Source organism: Phocoena sinus, chromosome 2 (assembly GCF_008692025.1).
Source record: "Phocoena sinus isolate mPhoSin1 chromosome 2, mPhoSin1.pri, whole genome shotgun sequence".
Classification (NCBI taxonomy): Eukaryota; Metazoa; Chordata; class Mammalia; order Artiodactyla; family Phocoenidae; genus Phocoena; species Phocoena sinus.
Genome location: NC_045764.1, coordinates 165,227,415 through 165,241,138, shown reverse-complemented (window position 1 = coordinate 165,241,138; position 13,724 = coordinate 165,227,415). Strand labels below are relative to the sequence as shown.

The 13,724-nt window shown below is 38.0% G+C and overlaps 1 protein-coding gene and 1 non-coding gene across 3 annotated transcripts in view; both read left to right on the top strand.

The window, feature by feature from the left end:
• The window catches only part of RPS6KA5 (ribosomal protein S6 kinase A5), a 181,417-nt gene that overhangs the window by 130,910 nt on the left and 36,783 nt on the right, over positions 1–13,724 (top strand). The window contains exons 6-7 of one of the 2 annotated variants that reach the window (XM_032621161.1): positions 4,462–4,545; positions 8,274–8,377. In XM_032621161.1, the coding sequence (XP_032477052.1) occupies positions 4,462–4,545; positions 8,274–8,377 (188 nt within the window). Of the gene's footprint in view, positions 1–4,461; positions 4,546–8,273; positions 9,299–13,724 lie in introns of both variants that reach the window. The other variant, XM_032621162.1, reaches the window with a different exon arrangement.
• On the top strand, positions 4,610–4,736 carry LOC116750256. Its single transcript, XR_004348954.1, has one exon. It is a non-coding gene; the product is annotated as a small nucleolar RNA SNORA40 (small nucleolar RNA).

Here is a 13,724-nt window from a genome sequence, read left to right as displayed (position 1 = left end):
GGATTCCCCTTTCTGTCTTGGGAGCATAGACTTGGATGATTAGCAATGCAATATTTCTTCTTAAAAACCCAACATTTGGATATTTGTTGTGAGGTTTGTCAAAATTGAGATGGGAAAAAATACAGAATGGGGGAATAAAAATTTCTTTGGTAATTTTACATTTAACTCACAAATTTATCTATATATCATAAGCAGATAAGATCAAGATAAAACATTGGCAAATAAAAGCTAGGCATGATTTAATCTCGTGTTTATTGAGAAATGCCTGAGGGTTTGGCCGTTGAGTTCCTATTTGGATTCTTCCTTAGAAGGAAACCAGTTTTTTGTCCAGTGTTACCTGATCTTTCCCTCTAAGGCACAGTGAAGCCTCCTTGATCAGCTGATACTTAAACACAAGAATGCTCCGTATTATGTGCCAGGATGGTGCACACGCTGCTTTTACTATTTTCACATTCAATTAAATTCTCCTTCACAATCTTTTAACACTGTAGTGTTTAATAAGTAATGTTGCTTATAAAATCGTATGGACTTAACTGCAAAATTGGCTGATTGCCTGTCTCCTTGAGAAAAATATTAATTTTTAATAAATAAACAATAACCATAATAGAGTTTAGCTATGCTAGCCTAGCCTTTTTATATCATAGTTCATAACATATGACCTTGAAATCTTTTTTGTCCCCACCAGAGACCTTCCCCTATCATACTTCATCAGTTTGTCTTCTGGGTACAATTATTTGAAAGGCATTCTGCATACATTCTAGATCAGTGGTCCCCAACCCCCGGGCCCGTGACGGGTATCTGTCCGCTGCCTGTTAGGAATTGGGCCACACGGCAGGAGGTGAGTGGCGAGTGAGCAAAACTTCATCTGCCGCTCCCCATCGCTCCCCATTGCTTGCATTGCTGCCTGAACCATCCCCCCATAACCCCCCTTCCCCTGGTCCATGGAAAAATTGTCTTCCACGAAGTCGGTCCCTGGTGCCGAAAAGGTTGGGGACTGCTGCTCTAGATAACATGAATCTTCCTAGGCAGATAAACACAAATTCAAAAGTTAAAATTGGGGCTATTTTTTACAATAGAAGATATAAACTCTTAGGAAATTGAGACTGACACACTAAAAGTTAGAATTCGGAGGGAGTAACACTTCCATTTGGGGCAGAGGAAGAGGAAGCAGATACAGAATTGCAAGAGGCTAAAATGGCAATGTTTTAAAATAACAGAGAGACTTAAGAAATACTTTGTCTTTGTTTACTATTATTCCTCAGGGATTGGAACTTCCCAACACTTAAGCTTAATTTTGCTGACTCTTGGAATTTTTATAAATTAAATAATTATCTCTTAATTATTTATTATTGTAGACACTACCTATGTCCCTCCCTCCTCCCCCCAAAAAACAGAAGAAGCTAAAGTGAATTTTAAAAAAGCTCAGAAATCACACGGAGAAGGTAGAAGAAATATCTTTGAGGACTTAATGTGTTTCTGAGCTTCCTGTATGTCAAGACAATGGAGAACTGAACTACATTGTTGCATAATTCTCATTGTCAGATAAAGAAAAAAAAGAGACATGGAAAGTGGTGGTGACTATCAGATATTTCCCACAGTAATCAATCAGATCCATATGTTTCTTACTGGTTTTACACTAAACTTATGAATGTCTAGTATTTTGAAGAAGAGAGTGCGGATTTTCATGACTTTCAAGTTGTAAAATTTAATCATTGTCGCATACTTAAAAGAAAATATGCATTATTCCAAAGTGGCTTGTAACACAGATATGCCTATAAAAAGAAATGAAAATTTATATGTACTAAAAAGTCTAGTTTTCTAAATAAATAAAAATCTAGAGAAGCAATAAATCAGAACTTGTGATCTTTTTACTCATAAACCATTTTGGAGAATTATTTTTATTTTCTTTCAATATATCTAAACTTGATTTAGGATATGTTTTAAAGATATCTTTTAAGATGAGGTCAAATGACACAGACATAGAAAAGAAACTTATGGTTACCAAAGGGGAAAGGGGGAGGAGGGATAAATTTGGAAGTTGGGGTTAACAGATACATACTACTGTACGTAAAATAGATAAACTACAAGGACCTACTATATACTACAGGGATCTGTATTCAATATCTTGTAATAAACATTATAACGGAAAAGAACCTAAAAAAGAATATACATATGTATATATGTATAACCAGATCACTTTGCTGTATACCTGAAGCATTGTGAATCAACTATACTTCAATAAATTAATTAATTTTAACTAAAACAGTTGACTGGAATTCACAAAGAAAGATGAGATCAAATGATAAATACTATGACTTAGCAATTTTTCTGTGTTTCTTTATGTCAGCTATATAATGATTTTTGCTTAATATCCTATAAAGGGCTATTGCATAATAAATAGTGTATTAACTAAAAACACTACATATTTAGTTTTATGAAGCTTGGGAATTTTTTTTTTTAGCTTTTCAAACTATGACCAGGCTTTACTTCATACACATTCTTTTTTGTTTGTTTTGTTTTGTTTTTAATATATATACTTTTTTTTTATTGGAGTATAATTGCTTTACAATTTGTGTTAGTTTCTGCTGTGGAACAAACTGAATCAGCTATATGTATACATACATCCCCTGCCTCTGGAGCCTCCCTCCCACTCCCCCCATCCTACTAAAAAGTAATTTTGGAGTATTTCTTTTTTAATAATTCAGTGAAGAAATGAATGCTTCCTAAGCATTCACATATTTTTTTTCAATCTAAACATGTCTAACAAAATATTTAAAATTATTCATTACTTTTTATATGCAAATTTATATGAAATCAATTTTATTTAGCCTTAATCGTTCCAGTAGTTTGATACAAAATTAGCATTTGGTACTGAAGTGATGAAGCAGAGAGATAATGACATTTGATATATGGTTTATCATAGCTGTTCAATGAGATTATTCTGCCAGATAACAAGAAAGAAAATTTTCTGCAGATCTAAGCATAACTGGGTTATTTCTTTTACTTTCTAGGGGAACAGTAATCTTTCAATATATATATAGTACATAAAAAGAAAGAAGTGAGTCATAAACCATATTAATTTTATTTTTCTTTATATAAAATTATATATTTATATAAAATTATTGAGCTGTGTATATCATAAATAAGTAGTTTTAATACATTTGTTATCACAGGGTTTAAATAAATTCATTACATTCATTATCTGTGGGCTGAACTTTCATCCAATAAAACTAGGGACTTCTACCACTTCTATAACATTGCTAGGGTAGTGTCCTTTATGTTTAAAGCTGGTAAATAAGAAGAATGCTTATTTTTCTTGAAACCTTGCTGGTAGAAGAAGAATCAAGTGTAAATTGAAAAGCTTCCTCTAAAATAGTTTTGTAAAATATTTTAATGGCCCCAAAGTGCCTTTAAAATTTTAGATATAGCCATATGAATGTACATTGTTAAAGAAGAATTATTTTTCCCCTGTTTAATATATCTGCATAACAATTCATATATTTTTTTCTCCTTATTACATTGAGATATGACACAGTTGGTCATTTTTTTAATTACGTAGTTTTTTAAGATTAATTTTAAGGTTGATATATTAAATTAGCCCTTTTTTTGTTTGTTTGTTTGTTTGTTTGTTTGTTTTTGCGGTACGCGGGCTTCTCACTGCAGTGGCCTCTCCCGTTGCGGAGCACAGGCTCCGGATGCCTAGGCTCAGCGGCCATGGCTCACGGGCCCAGCCGCTCCGCGGCATGTGGGATCTTCCCGGACCGGGGTACGAACCCACGTCCCCTGCATCGGCAGGCGGACTCTCAACCACTGCGCCACCAGGGAAGCCCAAATTAGCCCTTTTTAATGTTCTACAAAAGAGAAACAACTGTCTTTAAGAGGCAGTATTTTTTTAAAAAGACAGTTCTGCTCATCATCACTTAAACCCACCATCGGCAGTGCCAAACTTAAACATGATGGTAAGATTGGAAAAATTCTTTTCATCCGTTTTCATCTTTGGGTTCCCTGTTTCCCTTCTTAGCATTTGATCTTCCTTTCTCCTTCAGGTTTCCCAATGTTTTCCCAATCTTGCCGATCTGGAAATAAAGTCATTCATACTACTAGGAGTATTGGCACTTACAAGAACAGTTAAAGGAATCAGTGATTGAAATATATAAACACACAGAAAAAAAGAAGAGTGAATGAGTGGATTCATTAATGGATGGATGGATGGTTGGACGGACGGACGGATGGATGATAGTAGAGTTTCAGGGCTTAAAAAGTTTACCCGTTTACCTCATACTGTATAGGTGTGTATATATAGGTCTGCCTGGTGAGAAGGTCTGTCAAGTAGCTTCTACCACTACTGTGCTACTGTGGTGTATCTCAACACTGCCATGTAGTATTAACTCTCTCTTCTTGTCACTTGTCATACGAGCTTAAAATCAAATCCCTTTTCCTTTGTCTGATTGTTTGTTTAAGGCTGAAAGAGCATATTCCTTTTGTGGAACTATTGAATACATGGCACCAGATATTGTCAGAGGGGGAGATTCAGGACATGACAAGGTATGTTCTATTTTTGACACTTCCTGATATATCTCTATAAAATGTATATTAAGAATCCTAGTTTAGCACTTGTGTTTGTTTTTGTTTAATTTGTGGACAAAGACTTCTAGACAGGTGCACAAATAAATCCTCTTTTGCAACCCAGAGCTCATTGTTCAGTATGAGTTTTGATACAGATAAGAAGGAACATGATACCTAAGAGAGTCAAGTGATGGGGGTGTATTGATAAACATAAAGATTGCTTCCAGGACTATAGAACTGATAATTTCCCTCATATCTTAAGCTTTTAAATTACCAGCTGTATTGATTTAGTACTCTAATTTTAACGTTGACATGAAACAAAGATGGCTTCTTTTTTTAGGCTTTTATCTTGAACAGAGTGTCTGGATAATTTAAAAAGGTATTGGCATATCCCAATGATCTGTACTGTTCTAGGGTGTGATGGCTTAGGAGTGAATATGATTTGAACCTAATACATTTTTAGAGGGTGTCAAATTCAGAGCCAGGCAGATCCATCTCCTGACCCTAAACGTGGTCCTAAAGTAAATCGCTTGAGGAAATTGGATCCCAAAGATTACAGGTGGGGAATTTTGAAGTGTGTCCATATTTCATTGGAGATCAAAGAAGCCTAACTAAAAGAATTGTGGACTGACTCACATGATAACTTCTTTTTGAAAGGGCTGTTTTATCTTGAAGATTATGAGTTTGGAGGAACTAAGGTGATTGGCAGTGGAAAGAATCAGAACATGTGAAATTCCTTAAAAATTTATTGACTTAAATAACTTTGTGTTACACATAATAAAAAAAAACCCTTTACAAAAAAAAAAACAAACAGAATCTTAGTTAATAGCTTAGGCCCTCTTTTTGGTGTTATCTTCATTTTTTTTACCTTTCCTTTGCTTTGTATACACGAACATATTATGATATCTAGTGTTTTGGAGGAAAAAAGATAATGGAAAGGTTAGGACATTCTAGATTTCCCTTTTTTCAGGTTTTGTTGATGAGGATAATATTTTGTTTTATAGAATAATACTCTTGTTAAAGGAAATCTCAAAATCGACTAATTCTTCAAATAATAATTTTTATTTTATTTCCGTTAAAAGTATCACGTCTTGGGCTTCCCTGGTGGCACAATGGTTGAGAGTCCGCCTGCCGATGCAGGGGACACGGGTTCGTGCCCCTGGTCTGGGAAGATCCCACATGCCACGGAGCGGCTAGGCCCGTGAGCCATGGCCGCTGAGCCTGCGCGTCCGGAGCCTGTGCTCCGCAACGGGAGAGGCCACAACAGTGAGAGTCCCGCGTACCGCAAAAAAAAAAAAAAAAAAAAAAAAAAAAAAAAGTATAATGTCTTGAGCAAAGCATCCATTGTAACCCTGTTTAAAACAGAAATCACCCTTTGTCTGTTGTATGTGACCTGGCCTTTTAGGACACACCTGGGCCACAGTACAATGCAGAGGTGTCATGAATGCAAAAACAGTGCACATTGTCCCCATTGGAGTCATGCTGAATGACTATGGACAGTGCTTATTGGCATTATTGATTTTTGCTAGAGAAACATATGGAAACTATTTCACCTTCAGTCAATAATTTGCTTTGTAAGAGATCCTTAAAAAGGGAGTCTCTCATATTTTCTTATTCTTAATTTCTGCTTTTAACTTAGTAGTGATATTGGAAACTTTGTTGATTACCTCTTCAACAGATAAAAACCATTGTGACAATCCTTGGAGAAAGAAAACAATTCTGCATTCAAGATAGTCTAAGTTTGTTTTCCTAAGCCTTCTAAAAAACTCAGTTTTTTCCCTCCTCACTTCCCTTTGTATGTGCAAAATGAAGATTGTAGATGAGGCTTTCTAAGTAGTTATAAAATCGAGGTCACATATTTTTTCTTCTTGTATTAAAGGGTACAGATTTGTCCAGTTCTTTCTTAACACTTTTGCTTTATTAATAACGTTCTCCAAATAAGGAATTCTGACTTTTTTTTTGCTCCTCATCTCCCCATCTTCCTCATCTCCTTTCAAAATCTCACATATACAGTAGGAATATCTTTTTTTTTTGGCTGCGTCGGGTCTTAGTTGTGGCATACGGGATATTCGTTGAGGCATGTGGGATCATTTGTTGCGGCGCGGGCTCTTCATTGTGGCGCACGGGCTTCTCTCTAGTTGTAGCGTGTGGGGTTTATTTTTCTCTCTCTAGTTGTGGTGCAGGCTCCAGAGTGCATGGGCTCTGTAGTTTGCAGCACACGAGCTCAGTAGTTGTGGCACATGGGCTTAGTTGCCCTGTGGCATGTGGGATCTTAGTTCCCTGACCAGGGATTGAACCCACGTCCCCCTGCATTGGAAGGCAGATTCTTCACCATTGGACCACCAGGGAAGTCCCCAGTAGGAATATCTTAGCAGTGGAGAATCGGTGGTCTCCTTGCTAATGACTAATCATGCATTTACGAGCCCTTAGGAGTTCTTCAAGTTTGTGTGGTATTGGTTTCAGTCCATGACTAGGAATCTGATTATAGATCCGTATTAATTTACAAGCATGGTTCAAATCCAACGTTCTAAGGGTCCTGACTCAGCTGGCAGTAAAGCTGCTTGTATAAATAAAAGAACTGAATTACTGATTTAGTTTCTATGTTATTGTTATGTATTTTCTTTAAAATAACTCTAGGCTCACAAACTTTACATCATCTCTCTGAAATCTTGGCTCTGAAATTTGGAAGCAGAGAGTTTAAAATTTTAGCACCAGTTAATTTCTCATTGCTGTAAGCTCATATATCCAACAATTATTCAAATCTTGATTTGCCTAATTGTAAAGGAACTAATTTTCAATATATCAAGATTCTTTAAATTCTGTATAATTTGCTACGCTCTCAGTTCAGGTAACTGCTTTTATAAATTGTTTTCCAACGTAGATCACATTTTATTTTATATTATTTTCAGTCTTTCCATACCTCCCAGAAAGTGAAGACTGCTAGATTTATGTGATTGGTTCCATAAGAGGAATTGATATAGGTGGTTATGAAAAAATAACATCTTTTGATGGGATTTTTTTCATTTTCGTTCTTTGGCTTTAAGAAATTTCATATTTATTGGAGCTGAATAGTTAATAAAAATGCTGATTGGTACGTTTTTCCCCCTATCCTAAGTCCAAAGATTTTACTTACTTAAAATTTTTTAAATTTATTTAAAATTTAAAAATTTTTTGGGGGGTAGGGAGGGATGGGTTGGGAGTTTGGGGTTAGCAGATGCAAATTGCTATATATAGAATGGATAAACAACAAGGTCGTACTGTATAGCACAGGGAACTATATTTAATATCCTGTGATAAACCAAATGGAAAAGAATATTTAAAAATTTATATATATATATATATATCTGAATCACTTTGCTGTATAGCAGAAATTAACATAACATTGTAAGTCAACCATACTTTAATTAAAAAAAATTTTTTTTTAATTAGCCTAAGTAAAACCATTACTAGTTTAGGAAATAATTGAAACACTTTTAGCAATAGAAACACTTGATTGACTTCTCTATGTTTAAATTCTGAGGATACCTGAATATTTGTCCTCTCATGTCTTTTTTGCATGTGCTAATTTAATACTCCTTGCACAGGAAGCTGTGCACGAAATCTTTTTGTCAAAATATTGTCAAATATATAGATTTATTTTGTTCATTTTTCTTTTTATATAAAATACAATTAATATTCTAGAAAATGAAATTACTGTTGTTTTATAGGCAGTTGACTGGTGGAGTTTAGGTGTTCTAATGTATGAATTACTAACTGGAGCATCTCCTTTCACTGTTGATGGAGAGAAGAATTCCCAAGCTGAGATATCTAGGTAAGACCTAACAAAATAGAATAAGTGTATTGTTTTCTCAAAGGAACTGATCAAACTTCTGCAATTGGGCTGATAGAAAAAATACTGTTTTTAATGGGGTAGACAAAAACGATGTGTAAGTGGTAAATTTCCAATTATATTCCTGTAGGATATAGATATATAACCTTTATATTTCTTTATATTTTATATGCCCAGTTAGATCTTAATTTTCGTAGATAGTGTCGTAATTTTTGTGTGCTCCAAAGTACTTAGCATATCATCTTAACCTAATGTTTATTTGATGGATACTTTTTTCCCACTGTATACGTAATGGAATTTCTTTGTGACTTTAACATAAAGAAACAGTAGTGATATTTTTCAAATCATGGATATAGGCTCAATAGAAACAAATACCATAAAATCACCCTCTTGTAGGTTATCATAGCACTGTTTTGTTCCTTTCCTTCATAGCAGTTATCACAATTGCAGTGTTACATTTTTGTTTGTAATTATTTGATTAATGTCTGTCTGTCCCACTAGATTGTAAGCTCTGTGAGAGCCAGGGGCCTGTCTGGCTTTGATCCTCAGCATTGTATGCTTAGATGCCAGCACAGTGCTTACCATGCAGAATTCAATGAATGTTCTTGGAATGAAATGAGTTAATGAACAAATAAACAAAGTGTGATAAAACATTGTACTAATTACTAGTTATGTTTTTGTCCTGTTTTTACTTGAATTTTATAACTTTGAGAACGGATTTGACATTAAAAATTAAAAATTGAGACTTCCACTTCTTACCAAGATGGAATAACAGGGACCGGATTTACTTTCCTGCCTGAAACAATTTTTTAAGTGGGCAAAATATATGAAACCACAGTATGGAAGACATTGAACATCTAGCAATGAAGCACAGTGAACCCTGAGAGACGGGAAATAAATGAGGTGAGCCCTATGATTGCCCAGCTTACTGCCTTGAGAGAGTATCCAGGCTGCAGTACAGGGAGGGGAAACACAAGTGGAGCCGAGATGGAAATGACAGTCCAGGAAAGCTGGGGAAGCTGGCATTTGCAGGGCAGAGTGTTGGAGCGGAGAAAGCTGCAGAGAGAGAGTGAAGTTCAGAGCTTTGCCGAAGGTACCCCTCAAATACTATTCAGTTAAGTAGTGATAAGCGCCATGTGTGACGGAACTACTCAGTATAGCTAAGATGTTATTTCTCTCCAAATTGATCTATAGATTCAGCACAATTAGAATCCCAGCAGGCTTTTTTTTTTTTTTAAGTAGAAATTGACACCCTGGGTCTAAATGCATAGGACCTGGGTCTAAATGCATAGAATAGCCAAATCACCTTTGAAAAAGTAGACCAAAGTTGATTTGAAGACTTACAAGCTGCAACAATTAAGACACTGTGGTGTTTGTATCAAAATATACAAATCATCAGTGAAATAGAATAGGGAGTGCAGAAATAGAACCACACAGATATAGGTAGCTGATTTTTTTTTTTTTTTACAAAGGTGCAGAGTCAGTTTGGTGGAGGAAAGATAGTTTTTCAACAAATGGTTCTGGAACCATATGGAAAAAAATGAACTTCAATAAATACTTCACTCTATAGAAAAATTTTAAATGGATCATAGACCTAAAATGTAAAACTTAAAATTATAAAATTTCTGGAAGAAAACATGAAGGAAAATCTTTGTGACCTTGCGTTAGGCAAAAATTTCTTAGATAAGACACAAAAAGTGCAATCTGTAAAAGCAAACTGATAAATTGAACTTCATCCAAATTAAATACTTCTGCTCTTCGAAAGAAACTCTTAAGAGAATGGAAAGACAAGGCACAGACTGGGGTAAAATTACAAATTATGTCTGATAAAGGACTGGTATCCAGAATATATAAAGAACACTCAAAACTCAAGGAAAAAAAAAAAACTCTCCATTTTTTAAAAGGGGCAAAACATTTGAACAGACAGTTCACCAAAGAAGATCTGTGGGTGGCAAATGAGCACATAAAAAGATGATCAACAACATCATTAGTCTTTAGGGAAATGCAAACCAAACAACAATGAGATAGCACTATATACTCCCTGGAATGGCTAAAAATAAAGTGACTGACTATATTAGGGTTCTCCAGGGAAACAGAACCAATAGGATATATACACACATATATATAAAAGGAGATCTATTATAAGGAATCAGCTTACACAATTATGACAGCTAAGAAGTCCCACGATCTGCCATCTGCAAGCTGGAGACCCAGGGAAGCCGTGGTGCAATTCCAGTCCAAGTCCGAAGGCCTCCGAACCAGAGGTGCCCCTGGTGCAAATCCCAGTCCAAGGGGAGAGGACCAGTGTCCCAGGTTGAGCAGGCAGGCAGTAAGGGACTGAACCCTCCCTTCCTCTGCTTCTCTTTCTATTCAGGTCCCCAAGGGATTGGCTGGTGCCCACCCACATTGGGGAAGGGATTCAAATGCTAATCTCATCCAGAAACACCCTCACAGACACACCCAGAAATAATGGTTAATCTCAGCCTGTGTCCCAGTCACGTGACACTTGAAGTTAACCATTACAAGTCCAGCCCCTGTCACCTTGGCAGCCATTTGCATCTCCTTAAACTGTACTTGATCTCCAAATAAAGACAATGACGTGGTCATTCCACCCAACGTGATACAGCTATCCCAACAACCCACTAACCCCTTCCCCAGAAGAGGACGTAAAGTCCTTGAGTGGTGTAGTGATAGCCACTCTTCTCCTTGAAATTCCATAACTTAAAGACTATGGTATAAGTTTAAAATACTTAAGTACCATGGTTGATATAAAGTCAACACATCTTATCTAATATGATGAAGGAATAAGGGAGGAAAGGAAACAAATATATAATTTATACACACACTTATTCATAGCGAAGTAAGGAGGAAATACACATGGCAGTCACAGCCCTCGTTTCTATAACTGGTTACGGGGTCATAGTTGGTCTTTGTAACTGCCTTCTTCCACTACCCACTTTGTATTCCCTTTGCCTTCAACAAGTACCTCAGCTTGTGGGGTGATCCAAACCTTCATTCCCAAAGAATGTGGGCCATTAATAGTCCTGACTAGATTGCGTTGTAGTTTTCAAATGACCTTCGTCACAGGTTCTAGTCATGCTCATAGACCCTCTAGGGCATCTCCTGTACTCCAGACAGTCTTCCTTACTTCCATTGTGGAATAGTAGTCCAACTTCCCTTGATAGTAAGGATCATTCACCCCAGCCAGTGTCGCAACTCCTTTTGCCTGTTGATTCAGAGGCCTGAGAAACCCAAAGTGGCTGGGTGGCAATCTTAATTTCCAGTTCAATGGAATCACTGCTTCATGTCTTGGAGGAAGCATCATTCCCCCTGGAACTAAGACCTTTAGGCTAGCAGAGCATAAAGTCATGCAAACAGAAAGCAAAAATTTTGCTAGTGGGTCACTACGGGTAGTAGTAAGTGGTGCCACTCCCATGTCTACCCCTTGATTTCTGGACCCGTGAATCCTGGCTATGGGAGATACAGCACCGTATATTGGATGTTGATTCAGAGTGTTTCAGCCTTCTGGAGAAACTTGCCACCCTAGCTTGCACTGTAACTGAGTCTTCGAAAGATCATTCCACCATGATATCAAGCCAGCTTCAGAATGGTGGGGAACATGGTAAGACCAGTGAATTCCATGAGCATGGTCCATTGCTGCACTTATTCTGCTGTGAAGTGAGTTCCTTCATCAGAAACAGTGGTGCTGTGTGGAATACCATGACAGTGCTTAAGGAATTTTGGCAGGTTTGGCATAAATATTGCATGTAGGAAAAGCGATCCATATCCATAGTAAGTGTCTTTTCCAATTAGAGTGAAACTCTGTCCCTTCTGTAATGTAAACAATCCATTGTAATCAACCTGCCACCATAGCTGGCTGATCACCCTGGGAATTGGTGCCATATTGGGCACTCAGTATTGGTCTCCACTGCTGGCAGATTGGGCACTCGGTGGTGGCTGAAGCCAGGTCAGCCTTGGTGAGTAGAAGTCCATGTTGCTAAGTCCATGCATAAGCTCCATCCCTGCCTCCATGGCCACCTTGCTCATGAGCCCACTGGGTGATGACGGGTGAATGGAGAGAGGCGGATTGGTATCCACAAAACGGATCAGCCTATCCATTTGACTACTAAAATCCTCCTCTGTTCAGGTCACCCTTTGGTGAGCATTCACACAGGACACAAATGTCTTCACATGTTTGCCCATTCAGAGAGGTCTGTCCACATACCTCGTCCCCAAATATCTTTGTCAACCAGATTTCCTTGTCAGCAGCTTTCCCATCATGTTCTTTCCAAATCCCTGACCATCCAGCCAAACCATTGGCCACAGCCCATTAATTAGTATAAAATTGCGTGGTCCAAGCAAAATGAACAACTAGGTGCACTGCCCAAAGTTCTGCCCGCCGGAAAGATTTGCTTGCACCTTTGCATATCATGCAAAACTGTAAACCAAGCCTGAGCCTCCTCTTCCTCTATCAGCTAAGGTAGGGGACTCCCCATGAGGCCGTAGATGCGGGCTGGGAGACAGAAGGCGGTGTGGCAGGAGCGGGGACATGGGCACTTAGGCCACTTCTTCACGTACATATTTGTGCCTTCAGCGCCTGCTCAGCCCAGTCTTGTGTACGTCACTTCCATTTGATGATGGAGCATTGCTGTGCACTCCCAACTCTACGGCTTGATGGATCAGATAAATGGGCATCTCAGGTTGCATGTAACTTGGGGGCCCATAGTTAAATGTTCAGTCTTTGCTAAGGCCAAGTAGCAGACGAAGAGCTGTTTCTCAAAAGGGGGGGGTCGTTACCCTCAGAAGATGGCAGGGTTTTGCTCCAAAGTCCTAAGGGCCTGTGCTTCAGTTCACCTCTAGGAGCTGCCAGAGTCTCCAAACAGCATCCCTGTCTGCCACTTCCAGCACCTCTGATCTGCTGGATCAGATGAACCAAGTGGCAGAGCAGCTTGCACAGCAGCCTGGACCTGGTGCAGAACCTTCTCTTGTTCTGGACCCCACTCAACAGCAGCTTTTCGGGTCACTTGGTAAATGGGTCGGGGTAACACACCCAAATGAGGAATATGTTGCCTCTCAAACCCAGAGGCCCACTGGGCATTGTGCCTCGGTAGGAGGCGCCAGCTGCAACAACTTATCCTTCACCTTGGAAAAGATATCTTGATTTGCCCTATACCACTGGACTCCTAGAAATCCACTAGAGGCCCCTGAGTTTTAGTCAGATTTATTTCCCACCCTCTGACACACAAATGTCTTACCAATAAGTCTAGAGTAGTTGCTACTTCTTGCTCGCCAGGTCCAATCAGCATAAAGTCATCAATGTAATGGACCA